The 24,724-nt window shown below is 50.1% G+C and overlaps 2 protein-coding genes across 3 annotated transcripts in view; one reads left to right on the top strand and one right to left on the bottom strand.

Moving 5' to 3' along the window:
* The window catches only part of SYN2 (synapsin II), a 156,208-nt gene that overhangs the window by 115,741 nt on the left and 15,743 nt on the right, over positions 1-24,724 (top strand). For both annotated transcript variants that reach the window (XM_069561008.1, XM_069561010.1), the window contains 6 exons: positions 118-207; positions 10,817-10,879; positions 11,309-11,451; positions 17,234-17,308; positions 17,785-17,887; positions 19,195-19,344. In XM_069561008.1, the coding sequence (XP_069417109.1) occupies positions 118-207; positions 10,817-10,879; positions 11,309-11,451; positions 17,234-17,308; positions 17,785-17,887; positions 19,195-19,344 (624 nt within the window). The remainder of the gene's footprint in view (positions 1-117; positions 208-10,816; positions 10,880-11,308; positions 11,452-17,233; positions 17,309-17,784; positions 17,888-19,194; positions 19,345-24,724) is intronic.
* On the bottom strand, positions 1,838-8,927 carry TIMP4 (TIMP metallopeptidase inhibitor 4). Its single transcript, XM_069561011.1, has 5 exons — positions 8,515-8,927; positions 7,007-7,104; positions 6,472-6,586; positions 3,145-3,269; positions 1,838-2,524 (listed from the first exon to the last, which is right to left on the bottom strand). Exons 1-5 carry the CDS (start codon positions 8,651-8,653, stop codon positions 2,327-2,329), a joined length of 675 nt encoding a protein of 224 aa, XP_069417112.1. The 5' UTR covers positions 8,654-8,927; the 3' UTR covers positions 1,838-2,326.

The following is a 24,724-nucleotide window of genomic DNA, read 5'->3' as shown; positions in this document are numbered from 1 at the left end:
CTTTGCACAAAGCCCTCAGTGGAGCAGATGCTCAATAAATATTTGTTCAATGGATCGCCATTTTGTCTGTTCCAGAAGCTGTCTGGGTAAACTGAAACCTTTGCTTCTCTTTTGCAGTTTGCCCAGCTGGTGGCCATCTACAAGACACTGGGAGGAGAAAAGTTCCCGCTCATTGAGCAGACTTACTACCCCAACCACAAAGAAATGGTAGGTGACTGAGAGGGGCCATCAGTCTCTGCTGTCTGCACTCTGAGCTTAGCCGTGTGCTGACTGTGGGCCTCTGAGGAAGGCCTCAGCCTCTCAACACCAGAGAATCTATTGAGGTTGAACTGCAGACCTGCTTTGTGAGGCCACAGTGGCGGGGTTGTAGCTGACAGCCCTCTATCTCCGAAACTTGGAGACAGACTAGGAAAGAGCAGAAATAGGGGCGTTTTATCAAAAGCTGAGAGTAACAACCTAGATGGATCAACAGTCAGAAGATCCTGCTGCTTGCGCTTCTAGCCACAAGTTGCGGACGGTTACATTCCCTCACCACGTGTCAGCATCCGAATCCGAAAGGCGAGTGGGCTTAACGATTCCTGGCCAGGATAGCTAATACGGCACTTGCATGATTTCAGTGAGATTCTTTAAGCAAATAGTCTGTGAGGAGTATGGAGTGCTCCTCAGATGTAAGCTGTTGTTCCTGATATTATTCACCAGACTCTTCCATTCCCTGGGCTTCCTCAAAATTCAGATAAGACAAGGGTTTCACTCTGCCTTCTCTGAGGCCATCCCGGGATGGCAGAAGGAGCAGAACGATGGGATAGATGATTGGTACGGAGGCCGCCTCTAGTGTTTATCCCCCTTCTTCTTCTTTGGCCCCACGCTCTCTGCCCCAGGCCTGTGTGGTCAGTGGGTAATCCTGCTTAACCCACCAGTGGAGACTCTCTGCCTTATCTTTCCAAGTCTTGTGCTCCAGGACAGAGATCTCCAGAAGGAATCTCCATTGGCACCATTTCTGTGGAACCTTCTTCTGGTGTTTTGTGCATGCCCCAGCTTATCAGCAAGCCGTATAGGACCTTGGGGCCTTGGAAAGAACTACCTTCTCCATCTTTGCCAGAGCTTCCCCAGGAGAGGCCCTGGAACTTTAAGTACTTGTCTCTGATAAATCCTTAAGACCCTCACCACGGCTTTCCCTTTCAGGACAAGTCAGGAAGGCTTGTAGAGGCAGAGGAACCCTCAGGGGCTATGCTTGTAAATTTCAGGGCATCCAAGAGAGGACTGAGCAGAAGGCTGGGCGGGGAGCCCTCGAAGCTGGCTTTGTCCTGCTGTAGCATCTAGCAGGCTGACCACTTGATCTGTAACACTTGCAAAGTATATTCCTCACCTACCTCCTTTCCCCCAAGGGCCCTTGAGTTCTTTTTCTCCTGTCCTCTAGCCTAAAATTTGCCCTCAAGAGAGGACACCCACCCCCCACCCCCAAGATCTCTGTGAGGCTTCAAAAGCTAAGGGGGAATTTCAACTCTATAAGAGAAAGGCTTTTTTTTAAGCTTAAAAAAGATTTTGAAGTAGTAATGAAAACAGGACTTTCTAAAGGAGACAGAGGAGAAGCCTTTTGGACAGCAGTTGAGGACATTAAGTATAGTTAACCTGGAGAGACAATGCCCAAGTCTGTTCTTGTCTTGCTAACTGGGCCAGGCCCTGTGCCAAGAATGGCATAGAGGGGATTACACTGTAGGCTTCACATTGAATGGCTCCTGTCCCCCTTTGCCACTCCCCTAAACAGACTGAAAGTATATCAGAGGGTCAGAATGAGTCGGGACAGGAGGAGTAGATGAAACACAGCCAGACGATATTGTTCTTTCCATTTCTCCAAACCAGCTTGTTTATGATACTGTCACCCACCTTCTGATCTTATATCTCACAAGGCCACCCCATCTCATATGTATAACAGTCATCATTTCTCCCCTGTCAGATCAGTTAAGATAAAAAGAAAACACAGTTATCTAGGGAGAAAAAGGAATAGTCCTAGCTTTGAAAAAAGAAACTAAGCCAGAATCAGTAACAAATACCAGCTCAACTAGAAGGTTTAGAGGCAGGGATAAAGGGCTGAGGGTGGGAGAGAAAAGTCCTGCTACTTTCCCTAGCCCTTGGCCCAACGTGTTCTGGACTGGGGTCCTAGACACAAGCTGCCACATGCCCCATCCCTGCCCTCATGCTGGCCACACCGTTCACCTGGTACTTCCCCTTGTCTGGCATCCCTGAAGCAGGTAGGGACAGCCAGCGCCCTGCCAGGAAGGAAAAGGGCTTGGTCTTCGGGATTCTCAAAGGGTTGTGGCGATCCATCCTAGGGCTGGATGATGTCAACAAACTCCTTCCTGAGGGGCAAGCGTCCCTGGTACCAGCTACAGGTGCCGTCAACATGCTTCATGCAGACATAATGCTGGGCCTGGTACCCGTAGAGCTTCCGTTCCAGTAGCCAGTCTGTCCAGAGGCACTCGTTGGGAGCTGAGATGGTACAGGGCACCGTATAGCAGGTGGTGATCTAGAGCCATAGCCACGCAACATCCAGGTGAGTAGGGTGTCCTTTTTCTATTCTTTCCTTTCAGACTCCTACATGCTCTTACAGCCTAGCTCAAATGCCCCCTGGCTTATAAGGCCCTTCCAAGTCTCCAAATTTCTCCCTTAGTTCTCTTTCCCCTGTACTCTCCACATACAGTATTGCCTCCCAAAAGGCACAAAGGCCCTTACTGTACCACTGACCTAAGCCAGTCACTTCACTTCCTATAACATGAATTTCTTCCCCATAAAATGGAAATCTTAACTCTTCATAAATTTGTTTTAAAGACTAAATATCTTAAATAAATTAACCATTACAGGTCCTGACAAAAAGAGTAGACTCTCTTTAAGTGGTAGTTTATTATCCCAGTCTGTCTTATATGATGGCTGCCTTCTCAGCCAGAATGCAAGTACATTGAGATCAGGGACTATGGGCCTTGTTGCTTTCCCACCCCCAGCTTTGAATGATGCCTGATCCATCACAAACCTCAAGTATAGTACCGCAAATGAATAGATCACACACATGGGAAGGAAGGAATACACGAAGGGTTAGGCTGCACGGCCTTTCCCCCACCCCCGAAGACCTTGGAAACGGACAGTCCTTACTTGGCAGCCACAGTTCAGATGGTAGTGGTGATTCAGACTTTCTCTCTGCAGAAGGGACAGGTTTTCCCAGGGCTCAATGTAGTTGCACAGATGGACAAAGACTTTCCCATCACTGAGGATCTGACCTTAAAGGGGAGATAGAGGAGAGCCGACATGAGGAGTCTGCTTGTGGAGCTCCAGGAGTTCTTGAGGGAGCCCAGAATCACAGCCTCCTCGGTATCTTGTGGTGGAAGTGGTGACATGGGGCTCAGTGAAGGAGCCAGAAAAACCTCTGCTGTCTTTATATCAAAGCCATTACCAGATGATGTTTGTATGAGGGAGAGTTGTAGGGCAAAGGCCTTTCCATTAGCATGGTGCAGACAGAGGGATGTGGGCTTTAAGTCAGAATCTTGGCAGAAATCCCTTCTTTTCTATCATTTACTAGTGTGTGACCATAAGAAATCCATGTAACTTCTCAGCTGAAAGATGAGAATAATAAGGTTGTTGTCAAGATTAAATGAGAGAATGTCTATGAAGTTCCCTGCACAGTTGTGGACCCACAGAAGATGTTCAATACATAGTAGGTCTCTCTTCCTTTTCAACCTTTTCCAACCTTCCTCCTGCTCCAGTGATATCTTGGTGAGTCTGTCCCCTTCCCCTTCTTTACATATCACACTCTTTCCTATTTTCCAAATACCCTTTTTAGTACCACCGCAAAGCCTTCCCTGGCCATAGTAGCCCTCACCTCTCCTAGAGCTTCAGTCATTCAGTCATTTAGTGGCTGAGCAACGACTATGGCCTGGTACCAGGAATATAGGAAATAAACATGACAGGATTTCTACGCCTAAGGAGCTAAAAACTAGTAGGGAAGACAAATTGTTGTTGTTCAGTTGGTCAGTTGTGTCCAATTCTTTGCGACTGCATGGACTGCAGCATGCCAGGCTTCCCTGTCCTTCACTACCTCCCAGAGTTTGCTCAAACTCAAGTCCATTGAGTTGGTGATGCCATCCAACCACCTCATCCTCTGTCATCCTGCCCGCAATCTTTCCCAGCATCAGGGTCTTTTCCAGTGAGTCAGCTCTTCGTGTCAGGTGGCCAGAGCAGTGGAGCATCAGCTTTAGCATCCGTCTTTCCCATGAATATTCAAGGTGGATAAACAAGTAGAAAATGATACTGTTGTATGATTCTATACAGGATGTGGTATAAGAACAAAGGAAACACTGTTATCTCTGTCTGTGGAAGGGGTGGGGGCAAGAAGGGTGTCTAAGATGATACTTGGGTTGGGTGTTGAAAGGATGGGTAGGAGTTCAGCTGCCAGACAAGTTGGGGAAGGACTTCTGGACACTGGGACGGACAGGCACAGCCCTGCAGAATGCCTTTTGCAACTGCAAGTAGTTTAAGCTCCAGGGGAAATGAGGGGCTGGGAACGGCCACTGAGCAGTGACAGGAGGCAAGGCTGGGGAGGTCAGCTGGGTCTGCTCACAGAGGGTATTAGGCAGAAGGGCTGCATCTTCTGCTGCAGACCATGGGCACCAGGATGCATTTTCAGTAAGCCTATGCTTTGTCATTTAACCCCACCTTTGGGTGGACTTGACCTCCCTGAGGCAGCCGGCACGTGTCTGCATCCCTGATGCACTACAGCCCCTAGCAGAGAGCAGGTGCTCAGGAAGGAGGTGGTCCCATCAGCTAGTTCCGGGACCTGGAGGTCCCAGGGGCCTGTTCCGCCCCTGCTCTCCCATCCAGAGGTGCCCAGATCAGCACAGTTCCACATCCTCAGACCTGGGGGACCCCACTTGCGTGGCCTCCAACACCTGTGACTTCTTAGAAATTTGAACTGTGAGAGAGCTCCTTGAGGACTGTGGCATGTTTAATGCATCTCCACTTGAGGAGGTGGTCACTCATTGATGAAGGGATGGACAGAGAGTGGAATTCCTCCTTCTGTTCTCCCCATCGGCTGTGTTTTTCTTTTCCTGGCCTTCTTTCTAAATATGTTTTATCCTTTAGGAAAATTTAGATCCCACTTACACAATGAAGGCTTCCCTAGTGGCTCAGATGGTAAAGAATCTGCCTGCAATGTGGGAGACCTGGGTTTAGTCCCTGGGTTGGGAAGATCCCCTGGAGAAGGAAATGGCTACCCAATCCAATATTCTTGCCTGGAGAATCCCATGGACAGAGGACCCTGGTGGGCTACAGTCCATGGGGTCACAGAGTCAGACACGACTGAGCAACTACACTTTTACTTTCGCCTTACACAGTGAGGCTTCCCTGTCTATAACCACACAGATACCTTCCCTGGACAACAAAATAATTCAGTATTGCATTCATTCAGTTATGGATTAGATTTTTGTGAGGTACTTTAACTATTTTATCCCAGTCAGTGCAGGATGAGGAGATCTGCCTGGGCCCAAGGTCTTGGAGACAGAATCATATTAGAATCAAGGCTGCTATTAGGGCCTGTGCTTTACTGCACTTCCAGAATAAGGCCTTGGGTGTGAGTCAGTCACGAACCAAGAGTGTGACCTATCATGGCCGCCTAAAGCTGATGCTATCGTAGGCTACAGTGACTATTATGTGTATGTTGTGTATATGTGGGGGTGAGGTTGCGAATGCACCATCCTTTACTCTGTGTGACTAAGACCTCCCCTGCAGTGTGGTCCCTGGTTCAGGGTCCAGTGCTGGGGAGGGACAGGGACAGGCTCTATCCTGCTGAAAGTGGCCAGGACAGGAAGGGGTCTGGGGACCATGGCCAGCAGAACCTGGAGCTAGAGTGCATGCATCTGTTGTCCTCAGGCCTCTGAAGGGTCATCCTGAAACAGAGGGCAGAGCTGAACCCACCAGGGGCAGTTTCAGAGTGGCATAATTTGGCTCAAGATACCAAAAACCTTAGGCTTCCCCGATGGCTCAGTGGTAAAGAACCCGCCTGCCAATGCAGAAGATGCAAGAGAAGCAGGTTCCATCCTTGATCAGGAAGAGCCTCTGGAGGAGGAAATGGCAACCCGCTCCAGTTTCCTTGCCTGGGAAACCCCATGGACAGAGGACCCTGGCGGGCTACAGTCTATGGGGGTTGAAAAAGAGTCAGACACGACTGAGCACGCATGCACCAAAAATCTTATCACTTAAAGCTGTTTGGAAATGGAGCCAGCTGCCCTAGGCTGGGACAGCAGCCTGTGAACTAGGAAGGCAGTGGCACGGACAGGGAGGTTACCAAGGCTTCTCCCAACTCAGGCTGCCTTGAGTTATGCAGCTGTTTGTGCCCAAGAAAATGGCTCAGCTTGCTGCCCAAGGTCAGCCTGGCTCCTCCTTGCCTAGGGCAGAGACTCATAGGGCCGCTGCTGGTCTTTAACTTACCAGTCAGGAGATACTGCTTCTGGCTGTTAGCTTCTAGTTTCACCCCACAGAGGGAGGAATCAAAAGGCGTATAAATATACTGAATATCATTGACTTTCTCAAACCCTTTGAACATCTGAAAGGCAATTATGAAAGAGCAGTATTGAGTCAGTGAGTGTACTTTATATATTAACAGGAAAAACTTTTTCTTAATCTAAAAAAGTTAAGTGAAAGTCTGGTTCAGGACTCGTTGCACACAGATGGCATAACTGGGTCTTATCTCCCTAAAATATTTTAACCTTGGTTTATTCCAGTGAGAAGGGAGGCTCCTCTAGCAGCCCCACACACAAGCACAGAGGGCCTGTCCTGCATTGTCCTCTGGCTCCTATGGCCTGTCCCCTACATGTCATCCACTCTACTTCAGTATCTGTACCCCTAGCATCACTGAGCCAGGCCGCCCGAACCACCAGCCCTGCAGCCCCACCCCTCCCAGATCACAGCCCCCAACTCCTCCTAACAGCCCAAGAGGGTGATGCCCTGTCCTGCCCCCATGTACCTTTATCTGTTTGATTTCATACCGGATCATTTTTTGAGGGTCAGCAGGGTCTGCGCTGGCAGGAACTACCTTCTCACTGGAGATCTTGGCCCGGATAGCTGCACAGGAAGAGAAAAGAGGGGACCTTCAGCAGCTGATGGGAATGATCCTCCTGGGATCTGGGTGACCTGTGGCCCCCTGGAGAATTCTGCAGGGGGGTTCTGGGTTTAGGTCTTGGTAGGTTGTGAGGAAGATGCTGCATGTGAGGGATGCTCCTCTGCAATCCCTGGAAGTTCCAAACCCCTTGGGCCTACCAGGTCCTCGAGTCTCTCTGCTCTGCCTGCTGCTCTGGGGAGTCGAGTTCTCCGCAGCCCAGAGTACGGCGGGGTGGAGACGGGCAGGGCGGAGGAGCCACTTGAGGGCAGTCAGTGTGTAGTCATCCACTGCTGTAGCCCAGGACCTCAGAGAGAGCCGGACTGAGCTGACGTTGGCAAATGTTTATTGAATTAATAAATATCCTGACTATGCACAGAGGTAGTTCATCTCTTTGTTGTTCGGATAGTAATCAAAACCTGTTTATGAAGTTCTTCCTCTGTGCCTGGTCTAACACTGGGTCCTAGGCCCACAAGCACAATTAGGAAAGGGCCCGCACCCTGCAGAACTCTTGCTTTAGTGGAGAACACTCTTACAAAGACCAACAGCACAGCAGACTAGGAGCACAGAGATGCTGGAGATGCTGTGGTGGCACCAAGAGTCAGGAAGGCTTCAGAGAAGAGGAGACCCCTGGTTTTGAAGGATGAATAGGAGTTTGCCAGGAAGTTAAGGGTTTTTGAGGAAGGGCATTCCAGGCAGAGAAAAAGGGTAAAGGGTGGGTGTTGGGGTGAGGCTGTGATGACAACCTCAGTTATAGGCTTGGATACAGAGGGATGTTTATCATGAAAGCCCAACCCCCTGAACCCCCTCCTCCTCAATCCCCCTAACCAGTGGATCAGAATAATCACTGGATAGTTCCAGAGACTTGTTGTTCAGTGACATCCCATAACTGCAGCAGGCACGGGAGAGGGGATCGCTGTGGAGCCCTTTACACTGTCTTTGTGCTCATTCTCTCAGTTGCAGCTGACTCTTTGCAACCCCATAAACTGTAGGCCGCTAGGCTCCTCTGTCCATGGGATTTCCCTGGTCCAGAATATTGGACTGGGTTGCCATGCCCTCCTCCAGGGGTCTTCCCGACCCAGGGATTGAACCCATGTCTCTTGAGTCTCCTGCATTGTCAATTGGGTTCTTTACTACTGCGCCACCTGGGAAGCCCTACACTGTCTTTGATTCTCTGGCAAGTCAGCGGGTCTCTGCGCTTGCAGGGTTGCTATGGCGCCGGCCCGGCCCAACCCACCGGTCACCGCAGGAGGCAACTGGGGCGGGATTTGAGCTCCACCCCTTCCCTCGAGACTCCAGGTTCGCAGCGCGGCCCCACCTTGACCCCACGGACCCCAGCCCACTGCTGGGGCCCTCTAGGGCTCCCCCGGACTCACCGAGCGCCGAGTGGCAGACTTGCTGCTGGGGGTGCGCGGGGGCGCAGCTGCACGCCTCGCCCAGCCCTGGCGGCCGCAGCAGCGCCAGCAACCGCAGCAGCAGCGCCCAGCTCGGCGCGGGCCGGGGGCTCCGGGGCATGTCTCCGCAGGGCTGCGACTGAGCCTGCGGGGACTGTCAGACCACACTGCCCCTCCACGGCTCCTCCAGAGCGCGGCGCGCCCCTCACCCCTGGCTTTATGAGGTGGACCTAGAGCCAATCCCGCCCCAGTGGGCTCCGCCCTCCCTTGGCCACAGGCCACCCTCGGGCTGCCGACCCGCGCGCGGCCCTCCTGGCCGGCAGGCTCAGTAAGGCGCAGGAGAGAGCCGCGAGAGTCCTCGGTGCTGTCTCCCTGCCTGAGCCTTCTCGAAGTACAGGGAAGGCACCGGGAAAGGGGATGGTGTCAGGACAGAAGGACAGGGCCACAGAGACAGATGTTTGGGGAGCACAGAGACCAAGAGGCTGTGACTCAGGCAAAAGGAACAAGAGTGTGGAGAGGCTCAAACAGAGTGAGACAGGCAGAGTCAGAGAGAGGCAGACAGAATTACAACAGGCAAGAGAGACAGTGACAGAGAAGGCCGGACCTCTTGCTGAGCTGCACACTGGGAATGAGACAAGCTCCTCAGGGCTTCTTTCAGCTGCAGGAAGTGTTTTCAATGCCCTATTTATGAGGCTCCAAAGCAACAGCAAACAGTAATGGAACAGGACAGGGAAAGTTGGGGGGGTGGTGTGTGTGTGTGTGTGTGTCTTGGCTCTGTCGGCTGGGGGGTGGGGAGAGACGGTGGAGAAAGCAGCCGGTGCCTTAGAAACCCTTTCCCGTTCCCGGAGCCCATGCAGATGGCGTGAGGACAGTGTTCTTTGAGGGACTCAGAGCATAGGGTGGCCCATCACTCGGGGCAAACCTGGGCCCTCAAAGCCCTTTCTCTGCTCTTGGCCACCCTGATGTCCTGTCTCAGGGCCCCACTCAGCCGAGAGACTACGTCTTGTAGAGGAAGGGGCAGCTTGGAAGACGAGTGAGGCTCGTCGTGGACTGGAGCTGTGTGTGCTGTTTGATGGGGAGCATAGTGCTCCGGGGCTGAGGGTAGAGCCCCACGAGCTGGTTGTAGGGGGTTTCCACACAGTCTTGCAGCAGGCAGTACGAGGCTGGATGCTGATTCTGCCCCTCAGGGGCTTCACAGCCTTGCCTCAAACTGAACTTAAAGCTCCTTTCCCCAGCCTCAGCTGGCCGCAGCCAGGAGTGCTGAAATCCTCAGGTCAGGCACTCCCAGTATCTGGTCACACTCAGGATTCCCATAGGAATCTGACTTTTCGTCAGAGTCGATAGTGTATCCTCTGAAAGACTTCTTTTCGTCTCGAGGTGGGCATGATGTTTGTAAAGAAGGCAGCTGAGAGAGCACTGACCTGATGGAGAAAGGACGAGGTTCGGCGTCCAGATTGGCTCTTCATGCAATCCCAGCCAGGGTACAGTCTGATGTGTCATTGGACAGGCTCTCAAAAGCATCCCGTTCGGCCTCTGCACTTGGTGGATATGAAGGCTGAGGCCCAGGGAGGCAAAGGGACTTGCCAAGAGACCGGGATGCAGGTCTCCTGATGTCTGGTCCCCTCTACCACGTTATTTCTCCCACGGCCATCGTGTGACAGCTTGAAATCCTGCCTTTAGGGGGTGGCTTTTCTTCTTCCAAGTGTCTGTGGTTTCTCTGTTAAAATACGGCTATCTCAAGGTAGTGGTGAAGGACAGGGAGGTCTGGCCTGCCACCCCCATGGGGTCGCAAAGAGACTCGACTGAGCCACTGAACAACAAGGTAGCGTTTACTCTCTTAAGCATCTCTTTTGAATGGTAAACATGCTGAATTCTTATGTTAGCTGTCTTCCAACCCAAACTGGGCAGAAATATGCCTTTGCATTCTGAGCTGTGTTCAGTGGTGAGTGTGAGGTGTTGGTGAGCAAGGAAGAGAGTGTGAGAGGGGAGGAAAGCCAGGTTCGGTGCAGGAAAGCTGGGGACACATGAAGGCTGAAGCAATGAGTCCTAAAGATGCAGAGAGTACCAAACAGGAGAACGGGCTCCTTGCAGTTCTGCCTCTAATATGCTGTGACCTTAGGCAAGTCACTGTCACTCTGTTTTTACATTTTTAAATTTCTGATGCAAATAGATTGCACTGGTTCTTTAGAGAGCCCTTCCAAGGGTGTTCCCAAGAAAAATATTTGTAGGATTCCCCCGAGAGACAGGTACACTCTGACCAATTCGTTCCTTTCTCTGCTTTCAGCTGACTCTGCCCACGTTCCCTGTGGTGGTGAAGATCGGCCACGCTCACTCGGGCATGGGCAAGGTAAGGCCAGAGCCGCTGTGCTCTGGGGTTGTGAGGCCGCAATGAGAGCTTTTCCGGGAGCACAGTTGTGGACTGTTCTTCTGCCTCAGTTGCTGATGAATTCTTTCTGAGGCGAAGATGATATGGCCCCTCTGAAACCATGAGTGTTACCCAGACAGGCCTCTTGCAGCAAGCAGAGTGCAGGCCACCAGACTGTCCCTGTGCTCTTTGCAGCAGATATGGCTCCCGAGCCCTGGGAAGGGAAGCTCAAGAGTGGGGACCTCCTAGGGAGATGTGGCACCCAGGTTTGCCTCTGGGTGTGAGCGTCGTGATGAGCCTGGAGGCCCAGGGCTCTTGTGACTCTCAGTGTGTGTGTGTGTGTGTGTGTGTGTGTGTGTGTGTGTGCACGCGAACCTCCCTTTCTGCCTCTCTGCCTTCCTCCACCATTAGGTCAAAGTGGAAAACCACTACGACTTCCAGGACATTGCCAGCGTGGTGGCCCTCACCCAGACCTACGCCACCGCAGAGCCTTTCATTGATGCCAAGTATGACATCCGGGTCCAGAAGATAGGCACCAACTACAAGGCTTACATGTGAGTGGGGTGGGGGCTGCCGGACACCCGTCTCCTCAGCTCAGGGACGATGCTCAGCCTCCAGGCAGCAGCCAGCTCTCAGTTTCGCCTCCCCTGGCCCCACAAGGTAGAGAACACAGGGAGGGCGCCATGCACATCGGAGAGTCTTGGCCTGGCTTCCTTTCAAGGCAGATGAGGGGTTATTTTCATTTGCCTCTAAGTGAAACCTGACGCTCTCCTCAGTTGTGAGCAGACTGGAGTAGTCGCAGTAGTAGACAGACGTGTGGTTTGTCACCAGCGGTCATCACAGAGGTTTTTGTATCACATACACTTGTGGCAGATATCTCTAAATACCAATTACTTTTGTCACTACTTACAAGTCATGGGAGTTAGACCTGCAGCTACATTCATACCTGTAAATACATTTGTTACTTTCAGAAAAAGACATATATTTTTACACTAATCAGAGATTTATTGTTTTTGATAACTTTTTTGATAATTACTTTAAATCATTGAGTTCTTTTGTTGTCCTGTGTATTTTATTTTACACTTATACACCTTCAGTATTTCATATATCGAAAGGAATCTGTAGGCTTCACGAGGCTGCCAGAGCACAGAAAAAGCTAAGAAACTATAAACATGTAGCCCTGTAGACACTACAGAGCGTGAAAACCTTGTGGTTATGAGAATAGGTGACTGTTCCATGTAACTGGCTCCATTTACCAAAATGAGAAGGGAAAGGCTTCCTGCAATAGAATTGAGAAAAAGAAAAGATTTCAAGACTACCTGATCTTCTGAAATATACATCCAAACACAAATAGCTTACAAGTCCAATTTTGGAAATAGTAACTTCACGTTTTCCCTGATAACGCAGTTGGTAAAGAACCCACCTGCAGTGCAGGAGACCCCAGTTCGATTCCTGGATTGGGAAGATACCATGGAGAAGGGAAAGGCTACCCAGTATTCTGGACTGGAGAATTCCATGGACATGGGGTCACAAAGAGTCTGACACGACTGAGCAACTTTCACTTTCACTTCAACTTCACACTTTAAAAAAATTTCAGGTAGTATTTTCCTTCCAAAGAAAGAATATTACAATCTATGAATGTGACCTTTGCCATTCTGGACTTGAGCTCACATCAGGGTGGAGCAGTTTCCCTCCACTTCACCCACATATTTTCATTTTTCTTCCCTTGTCTTTCTTTTTAGGGTTTATACTCCCTGCCCCTCGGGAGAGTTAGGAGCCCTGTCCCTGTGCGCCCTTCTTGTAACCTCTCGCACACCTCTAGCTGAGCACTCTTCACCCATGGGCATTTGTACTGCGCTCCTCTGCGCTCTCTGAGTGATAATGACAGAGTCACGCCGCAGCCCTGCTTCCTTGTGCCGCAGCAGACTCCTAGGGGGCACCCAATAAATACACAGAGAGAAGCCCTGTGGGGAACTGAGGCACAGAATCCTTTTTGCAACTTTATTGACCAGATTCCTACTTTCTGAGTTAATCATTTTTCATGTAGAGCTAATCTGCTTCAGAAAGGAATTTAAGGTTGCTTTAAAATTACATACAACGTGGGACTTCCCTGGTGGTCCAGTGGTTAGGACTCTGCACTCTCACTGCTGAAGGCCTGGGTTCTGTCCCTTGTCAGAGAACTAAGATCCCAAGTGCTGTGCATGGCTGAGTAAATAAATAAATAAAATAAGGAAGTATGCACAATATAAGACAGGCAGATGCAGGTTCAATCCCTGGGTCAGGAAGATCCCCTGGAGGAAGAAATGGCAACCCACTCCAGTATTCTTGCCTGGGAAATCCCATGGACAGAGGAGCCTGATGGGGTACAGTCCATGGGGTCTCAAAGAGTTGGACACAGCTTAACACAATTTAAAAGACCATTATAAAAACTAGCCAAAAGTAGTAGGAAAAGCCATGATTTTGGCACTGATGAAAGCGGATTTCCTATCCTTTAATTTTAAAATTCCATAAATGAAAAAGCATCGATGATAGCAGAGCAAGAGTGTCTTGATCCTTAGAAAGAGGCACCACATTTTTAAAGATTGGGGTTTCTGAAAACAACTTAAATGGAGCATAAGAAAAGAGAATCCCCAACCATTGATGAGGGGTAAGCAATGAGAGCAGCTTTAGAAAATATTCACTTACCTTTTTTACTTGTGAGGGACTGTCAGTTATTTGGGCGAATGTTTAGGTTCTCTCAGCCCCTCTTCCCCAAACTTTTGGCCATCTTCTTGCTCTCAGAAGAAGGAACTGACCTGACAGTAGCCAAGGTAAGGATTGAGATTCTTCCCTTCTCCCCGAGCCCTCACCTAGAGACCAGGAGATGGCTAGGCTTGGTGGGAAGAGTGCACTGCCCCTGCTGTCTGACAGTCAGCAATAATGTGGGTCCCTCTATGGACATCGGATGGCCTGTGAGTCCTGAGTGGCCATTAAGCTGTCCCTGAATGGCTTCTTAGGTTCCCCTCTGCTCCCGTGTGCCCCCCATCATGGATCTGTGCCTGGCATCCCATTGTTAGAGAGAGCTGTGAAGTGTAAGGGGCTTTACTATTACTCACTCAAAAGTTCCTGACACCCTATTATGGACCATGGCCTTGCGCTGTGGACAAGGAAGTGAGGGACTCTGCCCAGCCTGGTCACAGGAGCACACCTGTGAACCACCAGTGCTGGGAAGACAGCATCACTTTCACTCTGATCTGTCCTTGTGTTTCTGTTCACATAGAGCAAGCCACTCAGCTGTGAGTTGTTCATCTGTTCTGAACTAGGCAGTGGGGTGTAGGGGAAAGCGAAACCCAATGAGGGAACCAAGAGTCCTGGGCTTGTTGTTTAGTCACTAAGTCGCGTTCGACTCTGCGACTCCAGGAACCGCTGCACACCAGGCTTCCCTGTCCTTCACTATCTCCTGGAATTTGCTCAGACTTAGGTCCTGTGAGTTGTTGATGCCATCCAAGCATCTCATCCTCTGCTGCCCGTTTCTCCTCTTGCCTTCAATCATTCCCAGTATCAAGGTCTTTTCCAATGAGTTGCCTCTTTGCATCAGGTGGTCAAAGGATTGGAGCTTCAGTTTCAGCACCAGTCCTTCCAATGAATATTCAGGGTTGATTTCTTTTAGGATTGACTGATTTGATCTCCTTGTAGTCCAAGGGACTCTCAAGAGTCTTCTCCAGCACCACAGTTGGAAAGCATCAACTCTTTGGCACACAACCTTCTTCATGGACCAACTCTCACATCCATACATGACTACATCCATACATACACGCCTTGATGTATGGACCTTTGTCAGCAAAGTAATGTCTCTGCTTTTTTGATATGCTCTCTAGGTTTGTCATAGCTTTTCTTCCAAGGAAAAAGCATCTTCTACTAATTCATGGCTGCAGTCACCACCCGCAGTGATTTTGGAGCCCAGGAGAAGAAAATCTGTCACTGTTTCCACTTTTCCCCATCTATTTGCCATGAAGTGATGGAGCTGGATGCCATGACCTTAGTTTTTTCAATGTTGAATTTTAAGCCAGCTTTTTCACTCTCTTCTTTTATCCTCATCAAGAAGCTCTTTAGTTCCTCTTTGTTTTCTGCCGTTAAAGTGGTATCATCTGCATATCTGAGATTGTTGATATTTCTCCCGGCAATCTAGATTCCAGCTTGTGATTCATCCAGCCTGGCATTTCACATGAGGTACTCTGCATATAAATTAAATAAACAGGGTGACATACAGCCTTGATGTACTCCTTTCCCAGTTTGGAACCAGTCTGTTGTTCCGTGTCCCGTTTTTACTGTTACTTCTTGACATGCGTACAGGTTTCTCAGAAGACAAGTAAGGTGGTCTGGTAGTCCCATCTCTTTAAGAATTTTCCACAGTTTGTTGTGATCCACACAGTCAAAGGCTTTAGCATAGCCAATAATGTAGAAGTAGATGTTTTTCTGTAATTCCCTTACTTTTTCTGTGATCCAACAGATGTTGACAATTTGGTCTCTGGTTCCTCTGCCTTTTCTAAATTCAGCTTGTACATCTGACAGTTCATGTTCTGGTGAAGCATAGCTTGAAAGATTTTGAACATTACCTTGCTAGCATGTGAACCTAGTTTGACTAGATATACAATCTTGGATGAGTCAGCTAACCTTTCTGAGTCTCAGTCTCCACGTCTGTAAAGCGGGGGCAAAAATTGCAGCCTACTCACACCAGGGAATTTTCAGTGAGGCTCTGATGAGGGATTTGGGATGGAGCAAGCATAGCTTGAAAGATTTTGAACATTACCTTGCTAGCATGTGAACCTAGTTTGACTAGATATACAATCTTGGATGAGTCAGCTAACCTTTCTGAGTCTCAGTCTCCACGTCTGTAAAGCGGGGGCAAAAATTGCAGCCTACTCACACCAGGGAATTTTCAGTGAGGCTCTGATGAGGGATTTGGGATGGAGCAGCCTCAGAAGGGAATCAGCACTGTACAGATGTGAGGTGTTGTCACTGCCGTAAGGGTTGGCTCTCTGGGCTGGCACAGGGCTCTGAAGAACCTGCCACATGTCTTGGTTTCCCAGTGTCTGGTATCGGATCTCCAGGGAGGATACTCCTGAGAACTGCTGAGCAGAGAATCACATCATCAGTCTCCAGTCATAGTGAGTGACAAGGCCAGCAGGTGGTAGGGAGTGACCGGGCTTTGTCAGTGGATAAGCGTGGCTTTTCTGTCCCTGGGCCATCCCCTTCCTCTTGACTGTGTCTCTGTGAAGACTAATTTATAGTTTACTTAAAACCTGTATAATTTGGTCCTCATGGCAACTCTGTGTTTACACAAGGATAAAGAAGGCTCAGAGAGGTGAGGTGATTCACCCAAGGTCCCCCAGCCAGTCAAGAGCAAATCCAGAACCAGAAACCAGGTCAATTGCCTCCTCCTTAGTCCAAGACCAACTGAGTCTGTCTGACACGTGGCCACAGATAGAGGACGCAGGGCAGAAGAGAAGGCTTGGGGACTTGACTCCATGGGCTCCACGTGAGGGATGAGGCAGCTTAAGCCTGAAGAGGCCAACCGGCTTGTCCAGAGCCACAGTACTGATAGGGTAGGCCCTCAGTGTTAACTGTTGAAAGAATAAGTTGAGCTAGTAAGGAAGCCACAGGAAGATACTCACTGGAGCCTTGAGGGTGTGTCCAGGGTCAATAGAATTCAGCTTGTGCATACCAAGTCAGCCCAGATACCAAGTGGGTAGGCTGATGGGAATACTAGACACAATTTGTTGTTGTTGTTTAGGTGCTCAGTTGTGTCTGACTCTTTGCAATCCCATGGACTGCAGCATGCCAGGCTTCCCTGTCCTTTACTATCTCCCGGAGTTTGCCAAACTCATGTCCATTGAGTCAGTGACACCATCCAACACCTCTGCCACCCTCTTGTCTTCCTGCCCTCAGTCTTTCCCAGCACCAGGGTCTTTTCTAGTGAGTCAACTCTTTGCATCAGGTGGCCAAAGTACAAGACACAATATATATCCTCAAGTGGTTAATAGATTTGTGGACAGAAGACTTAGCTCAGATAACTAAAGTAAAAAGTAGCCACAGGATTTGAAGAGTGGTGGAGGCAAAGTCCTCTAGGAATTGTAAGGAGAGCAAGTGCTCATAAGGTTGAAAAGATCAGGGAAGACTCCAGGGCACCAGGGCAACCTGGGCTGGACCCTTGTAGAAAGGAGGGGAGTATTACGGTTGGGGGGTTGGCAGCAGAAGCCAGGCTCTCAGGTCAGCAGACAGGCCCCCAGGCTCTGGGTGGGAGAGGCAGGTGGGGACAGCGACCATGAGCTTTCACTTGGTGGGGCCTTGTTGCAGGAGGACGTCAATCTCAGGGAACTGGAAGACAAATACTGGCTCTGCAATGCTGGAGCAGATCGCCATGTCAGACCGGTGAGTGAGGGGCGGGGTGCAGCTCCCCTATCTGGGGAGGGCGGCTTCCATAGAAGAGGAGATGTAAAAAATGAGTCCGGCCCAAAGGGAGCCTCTAGTCTAGCCAGACAGATGGAACACAAAGGCCCAAACACCCAGTTAAGAAGATCAAGCAGGACTGGAGATATGATGGAGAATGATGGAGATAAAGACTGGACTTGCCATCGACGCTCCAGGGCAGCAGGAGTTACTGTGGGCTGAGCAGCTGAGGGAGGCTGCCTAGAGTAGGTGAGACCTGCTCTAAGCTTGGGAAGGTGGAGAGGGCCTAGAGAGCGAAGCAAGAGAGTGCGGTAGATAAGGCAGTGTGCTTGATTGACAGGGGAGGGCTGGGGGGTGCGGCCAGGAGAGGTAGAGGCCGCCAGGATCTCATGACCACAAGCGGGCTAGGTGGGAGCTAGTGCCCCAGCCTCTGGACACTTTCCCCTACCCTACTCCAGGTACAAGCTGTGGGTGGACACCTGCTCTGAGATGTTCGGTGGCCTGGACATCTGTGCCGTCAAAGCTGTGCATGGCAAAGATGGCAAAGACTATATTTTTGAGGTAAGTCTGGCCCAAAGAGTATCTCAGTAAGAGAAGAGCCCCAGGGCTGGAGGCCAAGCTCTTGGCTTGAGAGCTGCACGGGTGCACAGACTGCAGTTAGGTTAGAGTCTCCTGAGCCATGGGAAGGTTCCCAGGTGATGCAGCTGGAGAGTGTGCAGAGCCAAACAGCTGCCAGTAGAGCTGTGGACTCTAACCAGCCAGGCTGACCCACACCACTGGTGGGAGATGCCAGACCCGCGTTTCTGGGTCCTAGCCTGCCACTCCTCCAGGAAGCCTTCAGTGGATTTGCCATTCTTAGGAAGCTGGCCTTGGGAATCACTGGGTCCAGTCTGCTCTGCCAGTGAGAGAATGGAGGCCTGATGCCACAAGCAAAGCCACACAGTGAGTCGGTGTCTCAGCTTGGCTAGAACTCAGGTCTCCTGGATGCAGGAGATTCTTCTTAGCTCTTCTCTGAGCCCTGGAGACACTTGACTCAGTCTGGGCCTCTGGCACAACCTTGCTGACCCTTTTCCAGTGTTAGAGGGAGAGTCAGTGGCCATGTGTGTCCTTCACACACATTCCTGTCCAGTCTTCCTGAGAGCAGGAGAGGCTCCTTGCCAGGAGTTGGTAGTATTTACAGAGGATTCACGTCTGGAGCCCAGAGCGGGCTTCAGAATCTGCTCCGTGGCCTGCTCAGCGTGTAACTTCTACACGGTCATACCGCCCTCCTCTTGGCGGGCCTTGGTTTTCTTATCCCTGAATGAGAGAGTTGAACCACGGAGTCTGCGATCCTGGGCAGGCAGACACTTCCTAAAGGAGGAAAACGTCGATCTGGATCTTGAGGTACAGGAGGAATTGGCTCGGTGGTGAAAGTGAAGGCATCCCAGGTCATGAGCAAAGGCAGGAAGCCAGTCGTTTAATGGGCACAGTATCAGTGGGGACAGAGGTTGTGTGGGAGAAGAGTCACAGAGAAGAGAACTGCCTTCTAACCACCGTTAAGGGCGTGGCCTTCCGTGTTCCTGCTCCCCTGTCTGCCAGCCTCAGAGCCCGGAGCTGGACTGTCTGCCTGCCCTCTGCCTCTCCCCACCACCCTCAGTCGCCAGACTAAAGTCACACTGAGCCCTGACCTGCATGAAATCTGGGGAGGCCCAAGGCCAAGGCTGCAGGAGAAGGGAACGGAGGCATGCAAAGGAGCATGCCTCCAACTGAAGACACAAGCACCCACTTCACCCCAACCTACCTCTGCTGGCTTAAGTCCTGCTTGTTCTGAAAGACTGTCCCAGGCCGTGGATGTCTCCTTTCCTAACCGGGTCCCCTTCCTACCCCAGGTCATGGACTGTAGTATGCCGCTGATCGGGGAGCACCAGGTGGAGGACAGACAGCTCATCACTGAGCTGGTCATCAGCAAGATGAACCAGCTGCTGTCGAGGACCCCTGTCCTCTCTCCTCAGAGACCCTTAACTACCCAGCAGCCACAGGTAAGCAGGGAGGAGACACAAGGGCAGCCAGGAACCCTTGCCTAGCCCACTGCTCCAGATGGCAGTGGCTCTGGGACAGAGCAGAGGTCAGATGCCCACAGGTCTGGGTGGGCTCTCTGGAGTCTTTTCCCTTCTCCCTCTTTTTCCCTTCCCTCCCCTCTGGACACCTGATTATCTTCTATCACCCCTTATAGAAACCTTCTCATCAGCAGTCTGCAGGATCAGCTGTATAACTGTCCAGAGATGGAGTATCAGATCCCTCCCCTCTGAACTTGAGGACTCCAGGGAGCCAAACCCTGTTCCCTCTGGAACTTGTAACCTGGAGTTCTCTGAGGAAGGGCTGGGTCAGGTCTCATTAGCTGCTCAGTGCCTGAGAGATCTGTCACACTTGTAGAGAAAGAAGGGTGTTTCTGAGACGCCTGCTGGTCTGGAGAGGGGGAGAGTCGGGTCCCTCATTCTGGGAGAGAGTGACAGGTAGAATTCAAATAAGAACTCTGCTTTCCTCCCTAGGGGAGACGAGGCAACTTCCTAGTTGCCTGTGGTGTGTGACTTAAGTCAGTCACATCCGCAATGACAGTACTCCAGCCACAGGTCTGGCGGGAGATCCACACTGAAGCTTTTGTGGAACCTCAAGCCCTGTGGCTCTAGAGTGGGCCAAAGAAAGGCAGGGACCCTTGGCCTGAGGGCCTTTAGTCCATCTAGGATGTAGCTCCTTTTTCAAAAATATTGCCAAACTCTTCCCTCCACTGTGTAATAAATAGAGTTGTAACAGCTTGGAACAGTGAATCCAAGAACTGAGTCCTAGTCTAGCTCCAAACAGCTGTATGACTTTGGGGGGAAGTTACTACCCTTTTTAGGGTTCAGGTTTTATCATTTGTAAATGAAAATCTCTCAGCAATCTTGCTTTCAAGATCCTACTTCAAACATTCAAGGAGGTGGAGTCGAACTCAGAATGTGGGCTTTGATGCAAGAACTCTCCAAGTTTGATAGTTTACTGGCTTTGTGACCTTGAACAAGGACTGCATCTCTGACTCAGGAAAGATCTGAATAATAGCACCTGTATTCTAGGGTTGTTATAAGGATCAAATAAAGCAAAGAATATAAACTATAGCATAGCATATCATAAATGCTCAATAAAGGCTACCTGTGTTATTACGCAAGTAGGCAGCCTCTGGGTGTAGGTTCCCTCCAGTCTTCGGCTTTGAGGTCATTTCTTCCTTTTCTAAAGATCAGTGCTTTGCTGGGATTATGCTGCAATCAGGAGCCAAGTAATTGGATTCTTGAAATCGTATGGTAAGAAAGAAGAAAAGGAGGGGGGAGAAAGTATAAACTTGTCTGGTTTCTTTAGTATAGAAGCAAATTACCTCCACATTTATCTTCTCATCATTTGAGCATTGCCAGATCATAGCATAGAAACACAGTTTACAGTCATAAGAATGGACCTGAACCCTCAGGAAAGGATTGCATTTTAGTCAGTGTTTCATACTCTGGTTAAGAAGGCCAGAAACATAATGCATAAGTGTTTCTGTAGAAAATGACTAAGATAAAACAACATGGCAAGCGGTAAGTCAGTACCCTCTCTCAATCTGTCTCCTCTGCCCTTTCTCCACCCCCTATTAATACAAGATGATATCTAAATACCTTTTGAGCTTTAAAGATCTCTCTGAGTAGAATTCTCCTTCCATCCTGACTGATGCTGGATAGATGAGAGCTTATGGGCCAATGTATGTCTGTCCTGTCTTTGTGCCCAAGTTGAGAGTAGCCCCATGAGGCGGGATGTCACCACAGATTGGCTCTTGCGTGTGTTACACACCGTCTGTAGGGCTTCGCTGGCAGCCCAGATGGTAAAGAATCTGCCTGCAGTGGAGGAGATCAGGGTTCAGCCCCTGGGTCAGGAACACCTCATGGAGAAGGGAATGGCTACCTGCTCCAGTATTCTTGCCTGGAGAATTCCACGGACAGAGGAGCCTGGCAGGCATCCATCTCCATGGATGGCAGAGTCAGACACACTGAGCCACTAACACTTTCACATCTTAGATGGCTCATGCTGTGGGGGCCTCTAAACAAGTACAAAAATCTGTTCCTGTGCTTTAGGAATATAGTCACCAGATAATTATATAGGGTAATTAGGGTAACACACCTTAGTTGCTTGTTAGAGATACAAGCCCATTATTTAACTATTGTGCTTAACTAGAGGTGATAGAAAGATTTTCCTGGTTGAAATAATATCAGGCCTGCAGTAGATTTTATGATTTAGTGAATCTGATGGCATTCCTGTGTCTTCTGGTCCTAGCTGTCTCAGGGATGGGATTGGCAGGTGGTTGCTCATTCCTGCTCTATAGGAAGAGTGACAAGAGTCCCCTGACCCTCTGAGAAATCTGAGTATCTGGTAGCTGCTTAAAGAATTTATGACAGAGTAAGACAGCCAATGTTGCCCAGGCAAGATAAGCAAAAATGGGCTGCTCTGAGACCCTGTGAAGGTCCCTTTAGGACTTTCAAATATGTGTGCACACTCTCTTGGCTCCTAGAGCAAAATCATTCTGACTAGACTGAAGGCTATGCCGAGGGTCAGGAGACCTGAGTTCAGTCTGTTCTTGCCACTGACTCATGAGGTCGCCTTGGGTAGATTTCCTTTTCTTTCTCCGTCTCAGCATCTCTGTGTGTAAAAGGAAGGGTTGAACCAAGAAATTCACTAAGATCTTTTCTAGCAATAAAATTTAATTATTTGAAAATTATAGTAACAAAGAAAGACTTTCTCCCTAAAAAAGTGTTTTCACCCAATGAAAGCATTGATTCTTCTTCCGTGTGATTCCCTTACTTTGTGAACATTAAATACTTCAACTTAAATATTTTAAAGAGAAACCCTTCAGAGTCAAGGCAGGAAACCTGGTAAGGAATGAGCTTCCCTAAACACAGGGACACCTGTAAAAATTCCGTACAGCAAAGCCCTTGTGGCTTCAGGGCAAGTCATTATCCACTGAGCTTCACAGTTGAAGTTATAACAGGATATTACAGAAAGCGCAGTATGCTGGGAGTCAGGACACTGGGGGCCAGTCTGCCTCTGCCAGGAGGTTACGCGACTGTGGGCGAGTCACTCCCCACCTCTGGACCCGCTTCCTCACCTGTGAAATGGAGCTGGGGTAGACAGTCTTCAGGTCCCTTTCAGTTCTGAGGTCACGTGAAACCTGAAGGCAGCCCACCTGTGAAATCCACAGACCACCCTTACTCCTGCCACGAGCAGAAATTTTAGACACTCCCCCAAACCACCCTCAGGTTCGCGAATTCTCTGGAGGGACTCACAGAACTTCCTGAAAGCCACTGTGCTCACAGGTGCATTATGGGAAAGGACACAGATGCAAAAATAAAGGCCCGAGAGTTCCGAACCCAGAGCCTCTTTTGTCCTTAGGATGTGTTAGTCTCTGGCTTCTGTCTCTGATGCGGCGCCGGGAGTGTTGCCAACCAGGGAAGCTCACCTGAACTCCAGTGTTCAGGGGTTTTGAGGGTTTCATTTCATAAGCTTGCTTGATTGATTGATCATTTCCTTGAACTCTGGCGTCTCCAACTTTCCCCTCCCTGGAGGTCAGTCTAATACCACAGGGCCTGAGGGGCCCATCCTGAGTCTCCTTATTATCATGCACCATCAAGGGTGGTCTGAGGGGGCCCCCACCTTGAATAACAAAGACTCCTGTCACTCAGGAAATTCCAAAGAGTGTAGAGGCTACTTCCCAAGGCAGGGAGGGGGGTTGTGAATAAAGGCCAGATCTTTCTTTGGGCAAGGCCAAATTCTTTACTGCATACATAATTAAATTAATTTAGCAAATGTCTCTCAAATACTCTCAAGCCTTATTTGTCTGTGTTTTCTCTGACCAGCATAGGCCTAGGCCAAAGTACGTGCTTAAAATTAGTTAGTAGACTTGGGGCGACAGGGATAAATGCAGCATCTTCATACCGTCCTAGCTCATGCCCACCATGCCCTCACCACACCTTTATACTAGCTGCGTCCTCTCTCTGACGTACTCTTTCTGTATTTTTGCATGGCTGACTCCTTTGAGATCATATAACTGATTCTTCCTCAACTGCTGTGTCTCAGGTCTGGCAGAGGCATCCTGGCTACACGAAGGAGCAGTGTAGGCGTGGTCTGCCCAGTACAGTCAGTCGTGGGTAGAAAAGTCCAACAACAGTAACAAAACCAAGTCTGTCTGCTTTTTTATTATCACTATGTGGTAGCCATTCTATATAAATGACAGTGATAAACCACTCCCACTTACTTCTCCCTTGATCTGCCAGTGCAATACATATTTGTTGGACGAATTCCCAGTTGGAATAAGTTTCTTTAACAGCCTTAGCAGCGCACTGGACTTGGGTTGGAGGTCTTCTGAATGAATTTGGTAGAGTCCAAATGGAAGAGATGCAAACCAAAGCAAGTTTACTTGGGCCTCAGCCAGGGCTTTGAATGGCAATCTGAGCCCATGGGTGCTGCCACTCTTGTCCGCTCCTCACCATCAGGCTCCCCAGTCCTGGCCTCTTTCTTCCGTGGCTCTGGCAGCTCAGGCTGAGAGAGCCTCTGGCCTGTGTCACAAGCCCCAGATGCTGCTTCTTGCCCATGTTCTAGGTCAAGACCAGGACGGACTTCAGTTCAGTTCAGTCGCTCAGTCATGTGTGACTGTTTTGACCCCATGGACTGCAGCACACCAGGCTTCCCTGTCCATCACCAACTCCCAGAACTTGCTCAAATTCATCTCCATCGAGTCAGTGATGCCATCCAACCATTTCATCCTCTGTCTTCCCCTTACTTATGACTAGCCATCGTTGACTTTTCTCCCTTTCTCCCTCCCTCTCCTTGCCTACAGCTCCCCCATTAGAGCTTTTGTTTGTTTCCGTTACTCTAAAAGAAAGCCTGAAGGAGGTTAGGGGTGGGGGAGGTGAGCCGAGGGCCTCCCTTACCTTGTCAGCCAGCCACCTAAGTGGAGTAATTGTAAGAAGCAGAGAGCCAAGTCATGGGGCTGCGCCCAGGCCAGCTGCCGGGCCCAGTTGAGAGGAATAGGGGCAGGGGTGTGAGAGGCACACAGTCGCTGAGAGCAGGAGTGAGTGGCAAACCCTTATCATCATGGCCTCGCCCTGGCTGGCCTGCCAGCTTCAGGGCTGCCCCGAGAGACCCTCTACTTGGAGTGCTGTTCTCAAGGTGGCAGTGACACCTGGTGGCCAGTGCCGGCCAAAACCTCCAGGCTAAATGCCTGCAGAGCCTCCCCTGTCAGGCCTGCTCTCCTCTCCCCTCCTCACTCCCTGTCCGGGGGCCTGTCATCTGGGATCTGAGCTGGGCCTCATCACATCCTGGGTCCCTGGAGGGGGTCTGCTCCTGAGACCCCAGGAGCCACGGGCA

This window comes from Ovis canadensis, chromosome 19 (assembly GCF_042477335.2).
Source record: "Ovis canadensis isolate MfBH-ARS-UI-01 breed Bighorn chromosome 19, ARS-UI_OviCan_v2, whole genome shotgun sequence".
NCBI lineage: Eukaryota > Metazoa > Chordata > Mammalia > Artiodactyla > Bovidae > Ovis > Ovis canadensis.
Note: the sequence above shows the minus strand (reverse complement) of the source record. Positions and strands in the feature narration are given on the sequence as shown.